We start from the raw sequence: 24,542 nt of genomic DNA, 5'->3' as shown, positions 1-24,542 counted from the left end.
GTGGGCTGGATCCCAGGACCCTGGGATCATGACCTGAGCGGAAGGCAGACACTTAACCGACTGAGACACCCAGGCGCCCCTGTTCAACATTGTTCTTAATATTTACCTATGATGCTGCTATATAGTTCACTTATTTTCATTGCTATATGGTATTCCATTATATGAATTATCATGGGTTTTTTTTTCCCCCCAGTCCATTTTCTTGTTGGTAGACATTTGGGCTGTTTTCGGTTTGGGGCTATTAAGAACATTATCATGTAGGTCTGTGGGGCATATACAGACATATGTCTGAAGGTCTAGGTCTGTGGTAGAATTGCTGGATCACAATTCTGGTTCTATAATTATGTAGAAGTTCGAATTTACTAGATAGTAATGTCAAACTATTTGTGATGTTGCCCCAGCTTATGTTTCTGTCTTCTTTTCATAACCTTTTTTTTTTTTTTCCTGCTTTTGACTTTTATTTTCTTAAGTCTTTGGAATTCATGGTAGTATGGTTCATTTGTTACTCAGGAGTTTTCATCTGGCTGGCTGTTTGAGGGTTATAGCAGTTCTCTTTTTCTTTTGCGTGTTTGTATAGATGCTGTGCTGGTCCCCGAAATTTTTAGTTATTACTCATCTTTGCAGCAAGTTCAGCTTTTGTTCCTCCCTAGCTGGCCAGTGGGGATGAGTGGCTATTCAGAAATGAGCAGTGTTCCTTCCGGTTTAGAGTTGCTCCCCTCTGGATCCTTTGTAGATGCTTCCTGCCATCATTGAATACCAGTCTGTCTCCTGGTAGTGGTATTACGGACTGTTCGGGAGGCTCCCCGCAGGCTTCATTCTGTTGGCCTCAAGGTTTCAAGCTAAGAGTTGTTTCTTGTGCTCCATCAAGTGTTCCCTGTGCTTTGAGGTTTTGTGAGATGTTTTGTTTGATTCTCACTGCGCTTGGCAGCCCTCCCTTGTTTATGGTTATGGTCAGGGGGATAAAGGTCTCCTAATCTCTTTGACGAAGGCATTTACATTTCTCTTTTTCATTCATTTTTTTTAGGGTGATTTTGAGAGGACAGAGATGATCTAGCCTGATTCCATCATATTAAAACCTGAAGTTTTGTTTTTATTTTCTAATGAAGAACACTTGTAATGCTTTGTCATAAAAGGTGATGTTTGGCGTAGTCTCAACTGTAGTTATTGATGTAGTTTTTGAATGTCGGTGTGTTGGTTGGTGTGTTGGTGTGTGAGGTCTGGAGCCGATGGCCAAGAAAGAATTCTTGAGACATCTTTGGTGCAAAAAGGTGGTTCTATTAAAGCTTGGGGACAGGACCCTGGGCAGAAAGAGCTGCTGCCCCAGGATTGTGAGGAGCAACTGATTCTGTACTTTGGGGTTGGGAAGTAAAGATCAGGGAAGTTTCAGAAGGATTTTCATATGTTAAGACTCACAGGATACTGGAGGCCCTGCTCTTGTCAAACCGAGGTTTTTGTTCCCTCTAGCAAGGCATTAACATGAATACCGTTGGGAGCTTCCCGGAGGAATGTTATACCCTGCCTGCCTCAAGTATTTGTCAATGGGCTGCAGGTTATAAGGACATTTTATTTTAACTATTTCCTTCTGCCTTTCTTTCCCACATCAGTTATCATTGCCAATTAAGGAAATTTATTTCTTGCTTACTGAAACCTTCTATTTGTTTACTGTTTTAAAAATCAGGAATGTGTGCTGAATTTTTGTCATCCAGGAAGATGATTGTGGTTTTTATCTTCTTTAATGTTCTAACATAGTAAATTACATTAGTACATTTTCTAGGATTGAATCCTTCTTGCATTCCTTCTTTCTTAAGATAAATTCCCTTACAGACTGCTTTTTCTCCTAGTTAGAGCTCACATTTCTTTTTTCTTCATGTATTTCTAGCAATTTTTTTTTATTAACTACCGGACATTGTAGAGTATTACGTTGTTGAATGCCTAAATTTTGTCGCCTTTAAAGAGTTTTAAATTTTGTTTTATTTTGCAGTTAGGTTATTTGTGGGTCAGCTTGATCCTTTTGAGGTTTATTTCTGAGTTTCATACTCTACATTTGACCTACTAAACTCAGGAACAAACCTTTATTTGTAAATACGCCTTTACTGTTAAAGTGCGACCCTTCTGGTCTGTATTGGGCGTCTGGGTGTCCACTGAAATTCTCCTACTTAGGCTGCTTGGAACTTGAGTATCTCCCAGCCTTGTGATAGCTCTGGAATTCAGCTTATAACTCCCATAGCATTGAACAGCAGAATCCAGAGGACCCCCAGATTTCTGGAGCGGTTTTTCTGTGTAGCTTCCTTCTTTCTCTCTCCCCTGCTAATTCCGGCCCCTTAACACTCTGCGTCCGGACTGCTCTCCTCAGCAGGACTGCGGGATTCGGCCCGACATCCCTTCCCCCACTCCCCCCACCCCCACCTCCGCTTGCCACAGTTTCAAAATGCCTCCAGGCAGAAACCTGGGCCATTGTAGGGTTTGTTTTGTTTCTCTCCTCTCCGTGATCACGGTTCAGTGCTCATCACTCAATGACTGAAAACATTTATTTTACATATTTTGTCCTGTTTTCTACTTGTGTCCGGAGGGCGTGCCTGGTATCAGTTACTCCATCATGGCAGATGGTACATTCTTTCAGTAGACTGCTGAATTTTTTTTGGTAATGTTTTATTTCACATTCATTACGTCATGTTTATAGGGAGGTTGGTGTATGGCCGTGGCTCTCGTCTGTGAGTGGTACTACTAGCCTGGCCCTATTCCTCTTCCTGGGTGGGGGGTTAGAACGCAAGGGGGGATTTCTGTGTGCACCAGTGAGTAGGAGCCACCGTCGAGAGCACAGGAATTGCAGTGCAGTGGGCTGGAGTTTTCCTCCCCTCTTCGTCTGGGCTTGCTTCCTTCACTTTTGGGGATGGGCTTCCATTATTCTCCTGAAATGAGTTAAGAAGCTTTCTGATGTAGGCAAGAGCGTTAAGGTTCAAAGCCAATGGTCTTTGGTGTGAAAAAGTGGTTGTATTAAAGCCCAGGGACAGGCCCCGGGGGTAGAAAGAGCTGCACCGGGGTCATGAGGAGCGGCCCATTATATACTTTCAAGTTGGGAGGGGGTCAGGGAGAGCGTAAGTCTCTAAGGAATTTTGGAAGCAAGGTTTCCAGGACCTTGAGGGGCTAGCTATTGTTGGGAAAAGGTCATTTTTTACCGTCTAATAAAACCTTAGTCCTGAGACCCTTCAGATGTATATCGGTGGGTCATATGCTTAGGGGGTGATCGCCAACATGTATCTTGGGGGTTTAGAGATAAAGGAAGTTTCCAAAAGAATTTTTATATGTTAGAGTGGACTTACAGGATCCCGGAGGAGGGGGGGGCCTCAGGCTAAGCTTGCCTTTTGCCCTTAGCCAGGTATTAACATTGAGGCGGTTGAGTCCCTAGAGGAAGGTCACTCTGCCTGCTTCAAGGACTTGTTGGTGGGCTATAGATAGTAAGGAAATTTAATAATTTTTCTTCTGCCTTTGTTTCCCACATCACTTTCCATCCTTTCCTGTACCCTGGAATAAATTATTAGGAACTAACTCTTGAAGTTTGGTAGAACTCCTACTTAAAACCAAATATGCTTGGTCTCTTTCAGGTAGACCTTTGTCTCTAGTTATTTTGTATAGTCAGATTTTTCTGTGTCAATTCAGGTAATTTATATTTTCCTAGAAAAACTGCTTATTTCATTTACATTTTCAAATCCTTTAGAGATGAAGTTTCAATAGCGTGCAAATAATGATTTTTAAAAAGTCTTCAGGCATGTCTCCTTTTTCATTTCTGTTACTGTTTTTGTTTTATTTCTTGAATGGATTTGGCAGAACTTTAATTCTTTTAATTTTAATTCTTTCATTTAAAAAAATGTTTACTCCTTTTGCTAACTTCTTGATTTAGTTGCCTTTTTAATGTGTGTTTAGTTTTGTTTTTGGTTTATGGCAATGGCTTACCCTTGCTCTTAAACTTATGGCTTGCACTTAGTTTCTCTAGGGGCTTTTTTGGGGAAGAATAACTCAATTACTGCAGTCTTCTCTTGTACCCATTTTTATTTTTATTTTTATGTAAGCTCTACACCCAGCGTGGGACTTGAACTCTCACCCCCAAGATCAAGAGTCAGATGCTCTACCAACTGAGCCAGCCAGGCACCCCACTTGTACCTCTTTCCATTGCATGTTTCAGCCCCCTAGTTTTGGTGTTTATCTGATCAAGTGATACATGAGTACAAAGTTTAACATTCAAAGAAAGTCTTCCTTAATCACCAATTCCAATTCAAGACTTCTCCACACAGATCAGTCCCTGCTGTCAGTTCAATGTGTACCTTTTAACCGTTAACCCTTTTCTGTGCTGTTTATAGTCTGTATCATTCTTAAAAAACAGTATAATGTGTGTTTGTAGGTATACAATAAATACATAAAGGGCATTATACTGTGTTTATTATTCTTAACCTTCCCTTCTCATTCAGTATGTCTTTGAGAGATCTTTCCACATCAGTACATGTAGATCTACAATATAGAAATTTTAAATAACTGCCCAGTATTCCATAGTATGTGTATACCATAGTTTAGTCAGCCATCTACCTATTAATGAAATTTCGGTATTTCCAGGAATCTCTTCTTTCTGCTCTGTAAGCAGTGCTGCTGTAAGACATTCGTAGACATTCCGTCTTGTGTGCATCTGTGACTATGACTTCATAAGAAATGGAATTAAATGGGCCATAGAAATGTATGCTTTTATGGATTTTGCCAGTATGCCCTTTAGAACATGTATTCCAATATACATTCCTTTTCTGTATCCTTGGTCTACTTTTATTACTATTTTTGCAAAACTGATACATGAACCAAAGTAACTTGTTTTCTATCTGGTTTCTAGCTTCGTAAAATTCTTAAAAGTTCCTGATCCGTTGTTAGCGTCTTTCTGTGCTATAATGAATATTCTTCTTTTTGTATCTTTTTTTCTGTATATGTTTTTACTATCACTTGAATATAATTTTAGCAGAAAGGGGACGTGAGCACATGTCTTTAGCCCTCTGTCCTGAGCTCTCATGGATGCTCGATTATTGGCTATGAGTACTACTAACTTGCTCTTGCATGCCAGCTCCTGCATTCCCACAATTCAGATTTGTGTTTCATCGTAAATATCTGTGTGTCATGGTCTTTTGGGGCAACTCGTAAAAGCTTGAAATGGCAAGTATAAACTCAGTGAATGCTGAGGTTCTATTATACTTTGTGTAGAATGGTAATTAAACAATGTAACCTTTTCTGAGAATCATTATTAAATCGGAATTTGTTAACATTAAAACATGTAATAGTAATGATTTTTGAAATTTTTATTTTTAGGTATTAGAATATTTAAATGATCTGAAACAGTATTGGAAAAGAGGGTATGGATATACTATTAATAGTCGATCCAGCTGCACCCTGTTTCAGGATATCTTCCAGCACTTGGACAAAGCAATTGAACAGAAACAAAGGTAAAACTTAAAAAAATTTTTCTGATGTGTATTCTCTTGAGTTCCCAATTAAGCTTCTGGAAAATGTTCTGTGATGGGTGAATTTTTAAAAATAGGTTTTGCTTGTGTTTTAAAAAAAATATTTTAGTATAATATTTAGGCTTACGAAAAAATTAGATGACATGATGTGAGTTATAAGACGTTTAAAGCCTTCGTTCAGCCCAAGACCTTGAGCATTACTAATGACTGGCATGTGCAGTGGTTGGTTCGCTTGTCCCGCTGCCTTCTGCCCTCTCTACTCCTTAACCCCTGTGACTGCTGCTCGCACGTTGGTGGATCTCATTGCTTTGCCTCTTTAAAAATAGTCTTTATTGTAAATGTATGTGTGCAAACAATATGTTTAGTTTTGCTCAGAGTCATATGCTCATTGTCTTCTGGGACTTGCTTTTTTTTCCCTTCAGCATTTTACATTTATAATTTTCATCATGATGTTACATATACTATAAAATAAAAAAATAAACATTTTTACTATAGTGTAATATTTGGTAATGTATGATATTCGGTAAAGAAGTGCCACAGTTTATAGCATCTTGTCAGTGGACATTTGGGTAGTTTCTCTTTTTGCTTTTATAAATAGTGTAATTGTACATGGCTTCTGGTAGGAATTGCAAAATGTTTTTATTTTGAATGAGAGTTTCTCATGGAAAAGCCTTTGTTAACATTCATACTTTTCGGGGCGCCTGGGTGGCTCAGTCTGTAAGCATCTGCCTTCGGCTCAGGTCATGATCCCAGGGTCCTGGGATCGAGTCCCGCATCGGGCTCCCCGCTCTGCGGGAAGCCAGCTTCTCCCTCTCCCCCTGCTTATGTTCCCTGTCTCGCTGTGTTTCTCTCTCTCAAATAAATAAATAAATAAATAAAATATTTAAAAAAAAAAATTCATACTTTTCAGGGTTTAAAAAAAAAAAACTTTTCATAATTTAAACCTGTGATAGAACCTAACCCCACTTTATTTGACAAATAGCTTCAATGAAAGCTTATACATTCATAATTAGAGGCAAAAATGCTATAAAAATGAAGACGGAAAGACTGAAGATTGTGTATTTGTGTTTGCAGTATTAAGTTTTATACGTACATGTAGAGAGAGAGAGTGTGTGTGTGTATGACTCTAGTTTATGGAATTTTCTTGGGTTTGATGGGAGTTAGGGAAAAAAACTAGATTGAATAGTTTCTGCTACTGGACACTTTTCGTGGGGCAGAATAGTCAAAGCAGGTTCCGTCTTTGATAAAGGCATTAACTTCTTTCCTACTTAGTTTTATGAGTGGTTTATAACCTGTCAACTTCATAAGATAACAGATTTTTGCTGTCTGTTCATTGTTCTCCTGTTGTTAAATGTGAGGAATGGCAAACTTAAAATTGTGTCAGAAAGATTCTTAAATAATTTTTGCAGGATTTGCTACTGCGGTTTGATACTAGATTTAACATTTAAGAAGTTACCATTGGTGTTTCAAAATGAGTATTTTTGTACACTGAAAACTATGAAACATTACAGAGAGAAATTAAAGATGACCCAAATAAATGGAGAGATACGCTATCTTTATGGCTTGGAAGACGGATTGGTCATCTGTAGACTGAATGCAGTCCCGATCACGGACTCAGTAGGTCTCTGTAGAAATTGAGAGGCTTATTCTAACATTTACACAGAAATGCAAAGAACCTTGAAGAGCTAAAACAATTTTGAAAAAGAACAGCACCAAAAACATAATTATCTCACTTCAAAACTTACTATAAAACTGTAGCCATAGACAAATAGATCAATGGAATAGAATCAAGTCAGTAATAGCCTCATATATGATCAATTTTCGACAAAGATGCCAAAGGAATGTATTGGAAAAAAGGATAGTCTCCAGCAGATGGTGCCGGAACAACTGGACAGCCATATGTTAAAAAGTGATACTTGGACCCTTAACGTCATAGTCTACACAAAAAGTGGGTGATATATTTAAGTGTAAAATTGGAAGTCTTTCAGAAGAAAATGTGGGATCAATGACCTAAATATAAAACTGTGAAACTCTTAGAAGAAAACAGAGTAAATCTTCACGATCTTGGATTAAGCCAAGATTTCGTAATAAAACATTTCAAAAGCTCGATCCATCAAAAAATTGGTAAAATGGACTTCATCAAAATTAAAAATTTTTGTGCTTCTCAAAACACTCTTTGGAAAATGAGAAGATAAATTGTAGACGTAGAGAAAGTATTTGCAAAATATACATATATGATTCAGGATTTGAATCCAGAACGTATAGAGATGTTACATCTCAGTGAGGAGACAACCCAGTTTTTAAAAAGAGCGTGAGATTTTAACAGTTAAGTGGATGGCAAATAAGCACATGAAAAGATGCTCATCATCATTAGATATTAAAACCACAGTGAAATACCACCAGTGTATCCCCTAAACTGGCTGTGAAATAACAGAAAAAGTATATATTTGTCTCTGCCCCAGGTTCTTGCCATAGGGCTCCTGAAGCCATGTAGTTTCCTGGGTGATCAGAGTGTCTTTTGTTGTAATGAGGCAACTTTGGGTGGGACCCTGGACAGCTCCAGGAGAGCTGTCCTGAAAGACCAAGCCATGAGTAGAAGCATGAAATTTTCACTCCGAGCCCCATTGTCTTGAGAAGGGAGGGGGGCTGGAAATGGAGCTAATGATCAATCATGCCTATGTGATAAAAGTCCAAAAACGTTTGAGATTTATGGAGCTTCTGGGTTGATAGATAAACAGGTAGCAGTGCTGAACAAGTGACTTGCCTGAAGAGGGCGTGGAAGCTCTGTGCCCCATCCAGCATTTCTGGCCCTTCCCATCTCTCCCATGTGGACATTCGTCTGTATCCTTCATCATATCCTTTTATAATTACCTGGCACATGTGTTTCCCTGAGTTTTGAGAGCTGCTCTAGCAAGGAGGGGGTTGTGGGAACCTTTGATTGGTAGCCAAGCTGAAGAGAAGTTGTGGGTAGCCTGCGACCTCCTACTTGCCATTGGTACCTGGAGGGGACAGAGAAGGCAGTCTCATGGGACTGAGCCTTTCGTGGACGCAGATGCTGTCTTTAGGGCCACGTCAGAATGGAGTTAAATTGCCGGATACCTAGCTGGAACACAGAGGACCCTTGGTGTGGGGAAAATGCCCCATGTGTTTGGTGGCCAGAAGTGTCCGAAGTGGTAGGAGTGTGGTGTGAGAGGAAAGCAGAAACAAAGGAGGAAAACACTGGGTGTTTTCTTTATTCACTGGCTAAAATACAAATTTAAAAAAAATTGTCCCAAATGTTGGCAAGATGTCTAGAAACTGGAAACTGTATACTTTGCTGGTGGGAATGTAAAATTAATACAGCCACTTTGGAAAAGTTTGGCAACTTCTTAAAAAGTTAAACATATAGGGGCGCCTGGGTGGCTCAGCCGTTATGCGTCTGCCTTCGGCTCAGGTCATGATCCCAGGGTCCTGGGATCGAGCCCCGCATCAGGCTCCTTGCTCGGAGTCTGCTTCTCCCTCTCCCACTCCACCTGCTTGTGTTCCCTCTCTCACTGTGTCTTTCTCTGTCAAATAAATAAATAAAATCTTTAAAAAAAAAAAGTTAAACATATATCTACCACATGATGTAGCAGATTTAGTCCTAAGTACCCTATAGAAATGAAGCTACATGTCTTTTATGTGACTGTTTACAGTTTTTAGATATGAATAATACTACAGTCAATAATTTAAATGCCCAGCAACTGATAGATGGAGAAACACAGTCTGGTGTGTCCATGGGATGGAATACTACTCGGCAATAAAAAAGAATGCTGACAGACGCAACAAATGAATGACTTCAAAAACATTATGCTCACAGAAAGAAACTGGTTGCATAAAACTCTACATTGAATGATTATTTTTATTTGAAATTTCTAGAAAAAGCCAAACTTTACAGATGAAAGTTTGTCAGTGGCTTCCTGGGTCTGGACATGGGAGTGGAGATTGACTGCAGATGGGGTACAGGGAAAGTCTTTAGGGCAACAGAAGTGTCCCAAACTGAATTGTGAGGTTTGCACACACATCTCCTTTATTCACTAAAATTCATCTAACTAGGGGTACTTGGGTGGCTCAGTTGGTTAAATGTCTGCCTTCTGCTCAGGTCATGATCTCCAGGTCCTGGGATCGAGCCCCGAGTCCGGCTCCCTGCTCAGCGGGGAGCATGCTTCTCCCTCTCCCTCTGCCTCCTCTCCCATGCTCATGCTTGCATGCTCGCTTGCTCTCTCTCTTTCAAATAAATAAATCTTTAAAAAAAATTCATCTAACTCAACAATTAAAACCAGGTGGATTTTATAGTAGTTCCATCATACTTAAATAAAAATTTTAAAACCATATGAGTATTTAGTAAAAGGGAAAAGGGAAAGAATGAAATAATCTTTTGGTAAAAGTGGGAATAATTTTTGAAGAATTCACTAATTCAGAAAAATGGAGTCTTAGAATTTTTTACAAGATGACTGCAGAATGCTTATGACATGTAATTACTAAAAATGTGTTTTAAAATTATTAGTTCACGTCACGGCCTTAATAAAATATACTGTAAAGTAATTGAATATTTTAAAAAATTAGGACTCTTGAAGTTCTGTACAGGTGATCTGGATTACTATAAACAGGACAACCTCATTTTTTTTAAGAATTTATTTTTTAGAGCACTTTTTGGTTCACAGCAAAATTGAGTGCAAGGTAAAGCGATTTCCCATATACTCCCTTCCCCCACAATGTGCACAGCCTTCCCCACTACTACCTCACACCAAGAGTCTTTTTGAAAAAACAGTTCTGAGAAATAATTCATCATATAGTTCACCCTTTTAAATTTTATGATTCTGTGGTTTTTAATATGTTCAGAGTGGTGCAACCATCACCACTGTTTGTTTATTTTTTAAAGATTTTATTTATTTAGAGAGAGCACACGTAAGCAGGGGACAGGGGCACAGGGAGAAAGAGAGAATCTCAAGCAGACTCCCTGTTCAGCATGGAGCCTGAAGCAGGACTTAGTCCCACCACCCTGAGCCAAAATCTGCCAGGCGGACCCTTAACTGACTGAGCCCCCCAGGCACCCTTCTCTGGGAGGTTTTATTTGTTTTGTTTTTATCTTAAAGTGAAATTCCAATTTTTAGCTTTTTTTTTTTTTTTGAGATTTTATTTGAGAGAGAGAATGAGTGAGCATGAGCTGGGGGCGGTTACAGAAGGGGAAGGAGAAGCAGACTTCTCGTTGAACAGGGAGGACTCGATCCCAGGACCCTGAGATCATGACCTGAGCAGAAGGCAGACACTTAACTGACTGAGCCACCTTAGCTTATTTTCTTATAATTTGCTTATGTTACTCACAAATGAAATACAGAAGGAAAAATGCAACTAATTGATTGTGAGGTAGTAGCTGACTTTTTATACTTAGAAGCTGATGAAGCTGATTTTTGTGCATGGTTTGTGGAATCAGATGCAGTATTATAGAGGCTAGTGTGATGCTGTAGGCAGATACTTGGATTTAGTTTGAGTCCTGGTTCTGCTTTATTGATGCTGCAGATTCCTCCCTTCTGAAAGGGGGCTCTATCTCCTGACTAGGGTTGTTGTGATAATGAAATGAGATAATGTCTTTAGAGCACTTAGTATAATGGGATGTTTTCATTGGCAAGATGAGGAAAGTCTACTCCTTTTGCATGATTACTCCTTTATTTGTGAATTGAAAAGAAGATTCATTCAACAGTATTTTAAAACACCTGCTGATACATGTCAGGTAGTGTTGTAGGACCTGGAAATAGTGATGAGTATGACAGACTCATTGCACTCATGACTCTTACTATCTAGAGAAAATAGAAATGTATATAAAAGCCCTGGGTAATGGTGTAACTGTTCATGTGAGATTGTGAGACAGTATAAAAAAGGGAAGGAGATTTTGACCTTGTACGAAGGAAGTCATCTTCTTTTCGACCTGAGTAAGGAAAGTCAGCAGTAATTGTGAAGAAACTAGCAGGTGCTTTTCAGGAACCGGTTATCTCTGTACAAAAAGACTGATTAGGGTTTTAAAAAATACTTACGTAGCTGAATCAAGATTAAATTGTCTTAAATAGATGAAAGTGTATTTAGAGATTTCTGTCAGATTTCTATCCAAAACCAGATCGATACTGATTTTATGAGCAGTTAGGGTTAGGGTGAGCAGTTGGCTAAGAGTACTAAAGAAAACTGACATACACTCAGCAAAGAGAATAATAGGATCAAAAAAATTAATAGACTTTGTTTTTCAGGGTGGTTTTAAGTTCACACCAAAATTTGGGGTGGAAATTACAGAGTTTCCACATACCATCCCCTCCTCCACATACACAGCCTCCCTCAGCATTAATATCACACATGAGTGTGGTAGAATAAGATTATAATAGAGTCTTTTACCTGTGTACTTTTTCTAATCCATTCCATCAAAGCATTAACCTTTTTTTCTTCTGACTCTTAAAACTTTTCTTGTGTTTGGATCTAGAGTCTGTAAATGAGTATGTTTATATATGAGCAAAAATTTTTTTTTAAAGATTTTATTTATTTGTTCATGCGAGACAGAGAGAGAGAGGCAGAGGGAGAAGCAGACTCCCCGCTGAGCAGGGAGCCCGATGCGGGACTCGATCCCAGGACCCTGGGATCACGACCTGAGCCGGAGGCAGACGCTTAACCATCTGAGCCACCCAGGCGCCCTATATGAGCAGTATTTTATCTTTACTGTTGTCTGAGGGAAGTATCTTTCACTTAATTCTACAGTCCCCAGACTACCCTTGCTTTCCCCGTTCCCTCCATCCCACACTGAGATGCTACTGTGTACAAACCTTTTTATATCAATGTTAAATCAGAAATAGTCTTAAGTGTTTGTTTCTTCAACATTATTTTATTTTATTTTAAAGATTTTATTTATTTTTTGACAGAGAGCAAGAGAGGAAACACAAGCAGGGAGAGTGGGAGAGGGAGAAGCAGACTCCCCGCTGAACCAGGAGCCCGATGTGGGGCTCGATCCCAGGACCCTGGGATCATGACCTGAGCCGAAGGGAGTCGCTTGACGACTGAGCCACCCAGGTGCCCCTCTTAACCATAATTTTAAGAGCATGGCTTTACTTTCACAGAAAAACCGAAGATTGCAAATAATGTTAAATGACAAGTGCCAGCATTTTGGCTAAGTATAACTGCCTCTTAAGTTCAGGGTCCTTGACTCTTATTAGGACCTTGAATTTTATTTTCCTTCTTGAACCATCACAACAGTGATGGGATTAAAGTTAAAACCAGTGCATCTACTATTTAAGCAAATTTAAGTGGCTTTTGCTGTTTAAGCAGCTGTGATTAGAAAAGCAGATTGGTGGGGGCGCCTGGGTGGCTCAGTCGGTTAAGCATGTGACTTGGGCTCAGGTCATGATCTCGGGGTCCTGGGATCGAGCCCCACATCGGGCTCCCTGTTCAGCGGGGAGTCTGCTTCTCCCTCTCTCTCTGCTCCTCGCCCTGCTCCTGCTTTCTCTCTCTCTCTCTAAGAAATAAATAAAATCTTAAAAAGAAGCAAATCCGATGTACAGAAGGGATGAGACCTATTGGATTTTATTCTACTCTTCTCTTCCCCTTTACCTCTGTTGATGTATTTTTATCTTTGTAGATTGGGGAATTCGATAAGGAATTCAGTAAGCAGGAAGTGTCCCACTTCTTTAAAGTAAGGTTTAGGGGCGCCTGGGTGGCTCATTCGGTTAAGCATCTGCCTTTGGCTCAGGTCATGATTCCAGGGTCCTGGGATGGAGCCCCATTGGACTCCCTGCTCAGCGGGGAGTCTGCTTCTCCCTCTCCCTCTGCCTGCCACTCTCCCTGCTTGTTCTCTCTCTCTTTCTTTCTGTGTCAAATAAATAAAATCTTTTAAAAATAAGGTTTACATTCTGAACTGAAATTGCTAGCCTCACGAGAGCTTTCACTTCATCATGGGTACTCTCCGAAATCAAAATTAACTGCTGTAAGTATTCGTTACTGTCATTAAAGTCTCATTAACTTTTGTTTACCTTTTAATTGACTCAAATCTTTGATATTTTCAGAGTTCACTGTTGAATAAAGGTATGGCTTTTTAATGTTGTGTAGTTCCATATTTTAACGTAAGATGGCAGCGTTGAAATACACGTGTAGTGGCAACAAGTGATTTTTTTTTTTTTTTTAATAGCTCTTTTGGTCAATTATGTAGCCCACGGGAATGGGGGGATTTGTCTTTTCACGTACTTAGAAATGTGTGCAGATTCTAAGTCCTCAGTTGCTTGTTTTGCTCCCTTTTTTTTTATTTTTTTTATTTTTATTTTTTTTAAAGATTTTATTTATTTATTTGACAGAGACAGCGAGAGCAGGAACACAAGCAGGGGGAGTGGGAGAGGGAGAAGCAGGCTTCCCGCTGAGCAGGGAGCCTGATGCGGGACTCGATCCCAGGACCCTGGGATCATGACCTGAGCCGAAGGCAGACGCTTAACGACTGAGCCACCCAGGCGCCCGTTTTGCTCCCTTTCTGAAGTCAGGGTTCCGTGGAGACTAAGTAGGCATAGCAGGAAACTCTGTTAGTGCTGCTTGTCGAAAGACACTGGCTAACTGGAGGTTAAAAATAGAACTAGGCTGGCTGGGCTCTGAGTTCAGTTTCCAGTTTCCAGCTGGCTTCTGGGGAGACTGTGTGTGTGACTCGGTGGACTGCAGGCCTGTGATGTCTGGAACTCCATTTTAGTGTTCACTCCTCAGTGCCGAGAACAAGCCTGCAGTCCAGATGGGGGTCGGTATGCATTAAAGGAATCTCTGACATCCTCCCTCTTTCTCCCGTAGTCCCTATTTTTGTCAGTGCTGCCATCATCCTTCCAAGGTGTCCGAGCCACAAACTGCATTATGCTTGACTCTGCCTCCCTCACCTTCTACATCTACTCACCTGGTTGTGTTCTTGTTTTGTTTTGTTTTCTTCCAGTTTTATATCTTCTCCCACATTTCTTTACCCTCACTGCTACAACATCAATTCAGGCTAATACCTTTCTCCTAGATTTTAGCCCATGTCCTCTAAGTGCTTCCCTGATTTTGGTGTTACTCAGACTCTACTCCAGTTTCTTATGCAGGCAGTAGAGGGTAAACATTGAAATTACTGTCTCAAGGAACCCATGTTCTGGTTTGGAGGATATTTATGTAATAGCACTAAAACACATTTTTTTTTAAGTGCTAAAGGAGAATTAATTTGATCTGTGGAATTTGGTAAAGGCTTTATGGGAGAAGGAGTCTTTGAGGTTGATTGCCGAAGACTTCTTTCCCCAACCTCAGCATATCCACTCTTAATACTTGGCTTAATTTCCTAAAGACAGTTTTATTGACATATCATTGATGTGAAGTAAATGGCACACATTGAAATTGTACAATTTGACGAGTTTTTGCGTGTGTATGTACGCATGAAGCCGTCACCACATCCAAGATAATGAAATATCCGTCACGTGCAAAGACTTCTTTGTGGTTCTTCCCACCCTCCATATGCAGACCTGCTCTGCTTTCTCTCACTATGGGTGATTTTTTCTGGACTTTTATATAATGGAACCATATACTTGTGTACATTTTTTGGTTTGACTTCTTTCAGTCAACATAATGGTTAGGAGATTTATCCATGTTGTTGTGGGTATCAGTGGTTCACTCTTTGGTAAAGCTGAATAGTACTCCACCGTATGGGTACGCCTCGGTTTGTTAATCCGTTCTCCTTCCGATCCATATGTAGGCTGTTTCCAGTTTGAGGCAGCTGTGAATTTTGGTTGTCTTGGTATGGGCATTGCTTCTCTTGGGTAAGACCTAGAGATAGATTAGCTCAGTCATATGTAGGGGACTGTTTATGTTCTGAAGACACTGCCAGGCTCTTCCATCCGTGTTTGAGAGCTCAGCTGTTCTACGTGCTGGCCGAAGCTTGATCCGGGAGGACTTTTTAATTTTAGCAATTCTAGTGGGTGTGTAGTAACTCCTCATTGTAGTTTTAGTTTGCATTTCCCTAAACACTGTTGATGTTGGTCATCTTTCCGCGTACTCATTTACCATCCCTGTGTTTACTTTGGTGAAGGGTCTGTTCACATCTTTTGCCATTTTGTAATTAGGTTGTTTATCATCTTCTATTATTGGAAGAGTTCTTTGTATATATCCTAGGTACAAGTCCTTTCTCAGATTTATGCCTTACAGATAGATTATCCTAGTCTGTAGTTTGCCTCTTTGTTTTTGTAATACTGTCTTTTTTTGGGCTGAATTTGCCCCACTATCGAAGCAGTTCCTCCGGAGCATCTGTTTGGTACCCTGTAGATTTTGAGGTTTTCCTAGTCTGGCTCATGGAAGCAGACTCTTCCTGGCCCTGTGTTAGCTTTGGGAAGTGTTTTCACCTATTCTTTTCCAGTGTTTTCCCTGGATTTGGAGAGTTTTCTCGCAAGCATGTGCGGATCGGTACCAGCCGAAAGCTCGAGGGGAGTCCCTGCGCATCTCTCTTCTCTGGAACTCTGCCCTGTGAACTCCAGCCGGTGTGGCCTCCCTCAGTTCTCAGTCCTGTCTCACCTGCTCAGGAAGATTGCCATGCTGCGTCTGGGCTCCCCTTCCCTGTGCTGCTCTCTGGGAACTCGGCGGTGAGCTGCGAGAGGCCTTAGGGTTTTACCTTCCCTCACTTGGACTCTGCCTAGTGCTGAGTGTGTCAGAGCTACTACCTCATTTATTATTTCTGGTTTTATAGGAATTGAAGGCAGGAAGGTAAACCCAGTCCCTGTGGCTGGAAGAAGTTATTTCTATTGTCTTTTTGCTGGAGAAGAAACTATGCAAAAGTCATTTTAGTTCTACATTTGTGCTAAGCTGTCAAACTGGTGCTTCTTCAAATGCCTCATTGTAGCTGATGTTTCAATCAGATGTATAAGAAGACTTAAAAAATATGTATTTTTCCCTGGTAATTTTCTTCCCAGAGCATCTCCTGTCTCTGGCACTTCATGTTTATTTGTGTGCTTACGTAAGTATGGGAATTGTCTGAGTTGTCTAAAGCTCAATTTGATATTCCTGGATCATGTTTAAAAACACTTTGCGTGATACTAGTTGAGTGTGAAACATGAATTAAGAGCTTAGAAATATCTAAGCTGAGGACATTTAGAGGAAAAACGTACAATTATTAGTTGTTTTTCTGGTTGAGCTTTTTGAATGACTTTAAGTACCTTCTTGAGGTATTTTACCTAAATCAAACACATACATAGTCCTTGATCCTCATTTAACAACATAATTTTGGACTTCAAATTAAATTTCATTTTTTATTGAAGATTTAATAAAATCTCCTTACTTATGTAAGTAAAAGGGGGCTGTTTGAAGACCTACATTCTTATCATGCTAGTAGCATTCATAACGCACTTGTCTTTTTCTTACTTTTAAAATGAGAGGGCTTGGCCACATCTCAACCCTCAAACATTAGGATCCCAACTGTGTCTTTGTATATATACATTAGTACAGATTACTCATTTGTTTTCTTATATTTGTATTAATAGATTACATTTTCCAGGTTTTTTTTTTCTTTTTTAAAGCTAAAATGTGCCTATCTTTTATGGTGGTTTTGTCACGTTTTGGAAAATTTGACATTCCAAGTTTAATGCCTTTTTATCAGAAGAAGAGAGCGGAGTTAAAGGTGTCCTGTTTCCTGTCTTGGTATCCCTTGTTCTTTGGGAGACCGTTCTGCTAAGAGTTCTAAAGAAAGAATAGTCATTGCAAGTTGGGGATATAAGTTAATTTGAAAAAATGTGACTAATAGAAATCTGTGTTAGTTGATGGATCAGAATACAGAAAGCACAGAAACAGAAAGATGCAAGAAAAATAGGTAAGTTCAAAGCAAATTATAAAACATCTGAATTATTAATTTAAAGTTAAGTATGCAAATATTAAATGTTAATTAATCTGTTGAGACATTTTAAATACAGGACTCACTAGGGAAAAATCATTAGACTTCCCTGGGGTACCTGTGATTGATGCAGGAGATACAAGTGTGGGACAGAAGTTTAGTGGACTGTTCCTCAGGATGTCAGACTGAAACCGTACCAAGCAGAGGGATTCTGGGGATGTTAGAGAGTCTGAAATCCCACAGCTGGATTCATGTTTTTATGGGCTTGTGCATTTCTCTGGGAGGAAGTCCCATTCCTTTTGGCAGATTCTCAGTGGTTTTATGTCCCCAAAGTTTAAAGCTACAGGTACAGTAGGTATTGAACGTGCCTCACTACTGATTGCCTTGGCAGGTCCTCCTCCAAAAAACATTTACATCTTTTCACCAAAAGATTGCATTCTTTTGTTAAAAACTTGGTCCTTTCTTTCATGGCATTTTGAACCTCCCCGCTTTGTTTACGGAATGGTTTTGACGGAGAAAGCTACACAGTATCATAGAGTCTACACAGTATCATTGAGTGACTGGAGCGATCTTTATGCTTTCAGCAATCTTCTGAAAAAAATTATGTGCAGTGGTCTTAGGAATTGAGTAAACTGAGAAGTGATTTTTTCCCCCACGTTCTTTCCCCCTTTACCCTCTCATACATGGTATTCTGTCTTATTCCGGCCCTCCACGCCAACACACACACTCACTCCCTTACTCCCTCATTCAGACACACATGTTCCTACCCATTTTCTGTTGCCAATATTTTGGGCTTAATCATAGAGCAGCTTTGCTTTGAAGAAGCTTGGGAATGAAACCCAAAAAAGTTCTTATGCACCCTTAGGACTTAGGTATATTCAAGGAGAAGCTGGGGATTTGATTCTTTCAAATACCCGTGGGGCCTATACTAACGAGTAAATCAATTCCTAGCAGATGGCCTAGAACACTTGCAAGATTTATTATCTGTTATAAGACAGCAAAGAGCAGTGTGTTCTTGAAATGAAACCAACTTCAGAGAAATTACTGATTTACTATATAGAACCTGGCACATACCTTTAAATGGCTTCTGATGAAAGTTGGACCTTAAATAAATACTCTTAGGTATTTGCTTTGATGTCTTTAGAGTTACAAAAACAAACAGAAACCCCTTATTGTGTGTGTGTACACACCAGCTCCACAACTTTTAGCCTCCACTAATTGAGGATATCCAAGTCCCCACTTTCAGTGTGCAGATATAATTTAGGATAGAGATATAATATGTTGGGGCACCTGGGTGGCTCAGTGGGTTAAGCGTCTGCCTTTGGCTCAGGTTGTGATCTCAGGGTCCTGGGATCGAGCCCCACATCGGGCTCCGTGCTCAGCGGGGAGTCTGCTTCTCCCTCTCCCACTCCCCCTGCTTATGTTCCCTCTCTTGCTGTCTCTCTCTGTCAAATAAATAAATAAAATCTTAAAAAAAAATACCATGTATTTCCATTTAACATTAATGCTACTTTGTCAAAGAAAATTGAAATGTAAGTAAGTCTTAAAAGGGGGCAAACAGTGTAAGCTTGAGCAGCTGCTTAAGGGGGATTATATTGACTCTTTGGAGGGAGAGTATACTCTTTTTGGTCACATATTTTCCCATGGCAGTAGTTTGTTTCTTTGTTTTTTTAATTAGTGAACTTTATTCTTTAGAGCAGTGTTAGGTTCATAGCAAAACTCAGCAGAAAGTACAGAGTTCCCCTAAATTCCCTCTGCTGCCCCAGTACAACCTCCCTTCCGGTTGACACCCCACACCACAGTAGTACCTTCATTGTAACTGATGACCCTCCACTGACACATAATCATCACCAGTCTTTGGTTTACATTGGGGCTCACTCTTGGTGTGACACATTCTCTGGGTTTGAACAAATGTATACTATCTTCATAGTTTTGCCTTTTCCAGAATGCCATGTTTGTTGGAATCATACAATATGTAGCCTTTTCAGATTAGCTGATTAGCGTCTTTTACTTAGTACTATGCATTTACGTTTCCTCCACATCTTTTGATGGCCTGATAGTGCATTTCTTTTTGGCACGGAGTAATATTTCATTGTCTGGATGTACCACAGTTTATTTACCTGTTTACCTACTAAAGGGCATCTTGGTTGCTTCCAGGTTTTGACAATTATGAATAAAGCTAGTATTAACATCCCTGTTCAGGTTTTTGTTTGGATGTAAGTTTTTAAATCATTTGCATAAATACCAAGGAGCACGGTTGCTGGATTGTATGGTAAGAATATGTTTAATTTTTTTTAAATTTTATTTTAATATGTTCATCACCATACATCACATCATTAGTTTTTGATGTACCGTTCCATGATTCATTGTTTGCGTATAACACCCAGTGCTCCATGCAGAACGTGCCCTCTTTAATACCCATCACCAGGCTAACCCATCCCCCCACCCCCCTCCCCTCTAGAACCCACAGTTTTTTCTCAGAGTCCATAGTCTCTCATGGTTCATTTCCCCCTCCGATTCCACCCCCCTTCATTTTTGCCTTCCTGCTATCTTTCTTTTTTTGCTTTCCCACCAGCAATGAATGAGAGTTTCTGTTGTCAGCAGTTGGTATTGTCAGAGTTCTGGATTTTCACTCCTCTAACAGGTGTGTAGTGGTATCTTGTTTTAATTTGCAATACATAATGATTTATGATGGCTTTTCATATGCTTGCCGTCTGTGTATCTTTTTTCGTGAGGTGTCTGTTCAGGACTTTTACTCATTTTTTAATTTAGGATTGGTTGGTTTCTTAGTTTTGAGTCTTAACGAGTTTTTGTATAGTTTAGATAACAGTCTTTCATTAGATATGTCTTTTCTAAATATTTTCTTACAGTCTGTGACTTGTCTTTTTATTCTCTTGACATTGTCTTTAGTAGAAGTTTTTAATGGTAAATGTCCTTTTTTTTAAAGATTTTATTTATTTGAGAGAGAGAGAGAGAAAGCTAGAGAGCACAAGTTGGGGAGAAGGAGAAGCAGGCTCCCCTCAGATGTGGGGCTTGATCCCAGGACCCTGGGATCATGACCTGAGCCGAAGGCAGAGGCCCAACTGACTGAGCCACCCAGGTGCCCCAGAAGTTTTTAATTTTAACGAACTCCAGCTTATTAATTATATCTTTCATTGGTCATGCCCTTGGTGTTGCATCTAAAAAGTCCTTGCCATACCAGGGGTCATCTAGGTTTTATCCTATGTTATCTTTTAGGACTTTTACATTTAGGTCTGTGATCCTTTTGAGTTAATTTTTGTGAAGGCTATAAGGTCTGTGTCTAGGTGCATTTTGTTTTTCATGTGGGTGTCCAGTGCTCCAGCTCCATTTGTTGAAAAGTTGTCTTTGCTCTGTTGTATTGCTTTTGCTTTGTCAAAGATCAGTTGACTATCTATATGGGGTTCTATTTCTGGGCTCTCTGTTCTGTTCTGTTGGTCTGTTTGTCTATACTTCCGCTGGACCACACTATCTTGATTACTGTAACTTTACAGTAAGTCTTGAAAGTTGTAGTGTCAGTCCTACAACTTTGTTCTTCTACTTCAGTATTGTGTTGGCTTATCTGGGTGTCTTGCTTCTCCATATAAACTTCAGAATCAGTTTGTTGATATCTACAGAATCACTTGTTGGGATTTTTATTTGGATTATATTGACTCCATAGATGAAGTTGGGAAGAACTGACATTTTGACAGTATTGAGTCCTATCCATGAACATGGAATAGCTCTCCATTAATTCAGTTCTTTGATTTCTTTCTTAAGAGTTATGTAGTTTTCTCATATAGATCTTGTACATATTTTATACCTAAGTATTTCATTTTGGGGGTACTAATATAAAAGATAATGTGTTTTTAATTTCAAATTTCCACTTGTTTATTGTTGGTGTATAGAAAAGCAATTGACTTTTATACATTAATCTTGTATTCTGCAACCTTGCTGTATATACTTACTAGTTCCAGGAGTTTTTTGGTTGATTATTCGGATTTTCTACATAGACAATCATGTCATCTGCAAAGCCAAAGTTTTATTTCCTCCTTCCCAATAGATATACCTTTTGTTTGGGCAGGGGAGGGGAGGTCTCATTGTGTTAGCTAGGACTTCCAGTATGATGTTGAAAACCAATGGTTAGAGGAGACATCCTTGACTTGTACCTGATCTTAGCAGGAAGGCTTTACATTTTCCTCCAGTGGAGGAAGTTCGTCTATTCCTAGTTGGCTGTGAATTTTTATCATGAATGCATGTTGAATTTTGCCAAATGCTTTTCCTGAATCTATTGATAATGTGATTTTTCTTTATTAGCCTCTTGATGTGATTGTTTACATTATTTGGCCTTTGAATGTTGAGCCAGCCTTGACACCTGAGATAAATCCTACTTGGTTTTGGTGTATAATTCTTTATATACATTATTGGATTCAATTTATTAACATTTTGCTTAGGATTTTTGTGTTCATTTATCTTAGTGTATATTGGGTGTGTAAGTATAGTTTTTTTAGTAGTATCTTTGCCTGGCTTTGGTATTAGGGTAATACTGGTCTCATAAAATTAGTTAGGATTATTCCCTTTGTTTCTGTTTTCTGGAAGAGTTTGTAGAAAATTGGTAGGGATTTCTTCCTTAAAGGTTTGATGGAGTTCACTGGTGAGTCCATCGGGGCCAGTACTCTTTTGGAAGGTTATGAATTACTGATTCAATTTCTTAATAGATAGAGGCTTACTTAGATCATCTATTCTTGTGTTAGTTTTGGCAGATTGTGTCTTTCAAGGAATTGGTGCATTGCATCTAGGTTATCAGATTTGTGGGCATAGAGTTGTTTATAATATTCCTGTATTCTTTTAATGTTCATAGGATCTGTGGTGATCTCTTTTCTTTTCTGATATGAGTAATTTGTGCCTTCCCTCCTTTTTTTCAACCTAGCTAGAGGCTTATGGATTTTATTGATCTTTTCAAAGAACTAGTTTTTTGATACTGATTTTTCTCTTTTTTGTTTTAAATTTCATGTATTTCTGCTTTTATTTTTAATTTTATTTTCTTCTGCTTTGGATTTGATTTGCTTTTCTCTTTCTACATTGCCTTTTTGTGGCAATGAAAAAAAGTGGAAGCTTAGATAGTTGATTTTAGATCTTCTTTTCTAATATATATATTAGATGCTATAAAATTCCCTATAAGCACTGCTTTCACTGCATCCCATAAATTTTTGATAAGTTGTGTTTTCATTTTCATTTAGCTCAAAATATTTTTAAATTTCTTTTGAGATTTCTTCTTTGACCTATGTGTTATTTAGAAGTGTGTTGTGTAATCTCCAAGTATTTGAGGATCTTCCAGTTATCTTTCTGTTAGTGATTTCTAGTTTCATTAACTGAGCAGATGTCACATGATTTCTATTCTTTTAAATTTAAGATGTGATTTATGTCACAGAATGTAGTCTCTTGGTGAATGTTCCATATGAGCTTGAGAAGAACATGTAATCTGCTATTGTTGGATGAAGTAGTCTATAGATGTCAGTTGTATCCAGTTGATTGATGATCTTGTTGAGTTTAACTGTTACCGATTTCTGGCCTGCTGGATCTGACCATTTCAGAAAGAATTATTAAAGTCTCCAGCTGCAATAGAGAGTTTATCTGTTTATTCTTGGAATTCTATCAGTTTTTGCCTCATGCATTTTGTGCTCTGTGAGGCATATATGTACACGTTAACGAGTATTATTTATTCTTGGTGTATTGACCCCTTTATCAATATGTAATGCCCCTCTTTATCCCTAATAACTTTCCTTGCTCTGCAGTTGGCTCTGTCTAAAATTTATACAGCTACTCCTGCTTTCTTTTGCTTAGTGTTGATTAGCATGTTCTATCTTTCTCCATTACTTTACTTTACTTTTAATCGGTATGTGTCTTTACATTGAAAGTGGGTTTCTTATAGGCAACGTATAATAGGGGCCTTGTTTTTGAACCACTCTGACAATCTCTATCTTTTAATTTTGATATATTTTGTCTATTGACTTTGACAGTGATTATGGATATAGTTGTGTTAATATCTACCATGTTTGTTACTATTATCTATTTGTTGCCCTTGTTCTTTCTTCCTGTTTTTGTCTTCCACACTTGATAAACAGTTGCCTTTGTGGTTTCAGTTGAGCATTTTATATCATTCAATTTCCTCTCATTTCTTAGCATATCAGCTGTATTTCTTTTCTTTTCTTTTCTTTTTTTTTTTTTTGGTGGTTGCCCTAGAATTTGCAATATGCCTTTACAACTAAGCTAAGTCTATTTTCAAATAACACTGTACCACTTCATGGGTAGTGCAAGTACCTTATAATAACAAAATATTTCTCTTCCTTCCTGTCCCTGTATCATTGCTGTCATTCATTTTACTTACACAGAAATATACATAGTGTGTGTGTGCATGCACATGTCCATGCATACATAATCAAGTGCCTTACTGCTATTATTTTGAACAAAATGTTATCTGTTAGGTCAGTTAAGAGTAAAACATGTAAACGTTTTTGTTTTACCTGCACTTACTCATCTCCAGTGTTCTTTCTTTATGTAGCTTTGAGTTTCTGACCTATAACATTTCTTGTGAGGCATGTCCACTGGCAACAAATTCCCTCAATTTCTGTTTGTCACTTCTGAAGGATAATTTTGCAGGGCATAAAATTCTAGGTTGGTGGGCTTTTTCTCTCAACGCATAAATATTTTACTTCACCGCCTTGCTTGCATGGCTTATTTCAAGATTTTTTTCTTTGTCTTTGATTTTATGAATTTTGAAGATGCTATGCCTAAATATGGGGGGGTTGTTTGTTTTGTTTTGTTTTGGAATTTATTTGCTTGGTGTTTGAGATTCCTGGATCTGTGTTTTAGGATCCAACATTAATTTGGGGACGTTCTCATTCATTATTGCTTTAAAGATTGCTTCGTTTTCCATCTCTCCCTTCTTCTGGTATCCCCATTACACATGCTAATCAAACCTTTTTTAATTGTCCCACAGTTCTTAGATATTCTGTCCCACAGTTCTTGGATATTGTCTTCTATTTTTTTCAGTCTTTATTCTCTGTGCTTTTCAGTTTAGGAAGTTTCTGTTGTTACATGCTCAAGCTCAGAGATTCTTGAGCTGTGTCCAGGTTACAAACACATCCTCACTTCTGTACCATGTTTTTAATATCTAGTGCTTTTATTATTCTTTCTTA

At 38.9% G+C, this 24,542-nt stretch overlaps 1 protein-coding gene across 2 annotated transcripts in view; it reads left to right on the top strand.

Annotated features, from left to right (window-relative positions):
• MINPP1 (multiple inositol-polyphosphate phosphatase 1) overlaps positions 1-24,542 on the top strand; it is a 46,728-nt gene that overhangs the window by 13,591 nt on the left and 8,595 nt on the right. Inside the window, exon 4 of one of the 2 annotated variants that reach the window (XM_028104591.2) lies at positions 5,338-5,471. The exons of the other annotated variant lie outside the window; for it this stretch is intronic. Coding sequence (XP_027960392.1) covers positions 5,338-5,471 — 134 coding nt within the window. The remainder of the gene's footprint in view (positions 1-5,337; positions 5,472-24,542) is intronic. 2 annotated transcript variants of the gene reach the window in all.

Source organism: Eumetopias jubatus, unplaced genomic scaffold, assembly GCF_037043125.1.
Source record: "Eumetopias jubatus isolate StellerSeaLion01/CBP00866 unplaced genomic scaffold, mEumJub1_p1.0 scaffold_17, whole genome shotgun sequence".
In the NCBI taxonomy this organism is placed as follows: Eukaryota; Metazoa; Chordata; class Mammalia; order Carnivora; family Otariidae; genus Eumetopias; species Eumetopias jubatus.
This window is presented reverse-complemented; position numbering and strand designations above follow the sequence as displayed.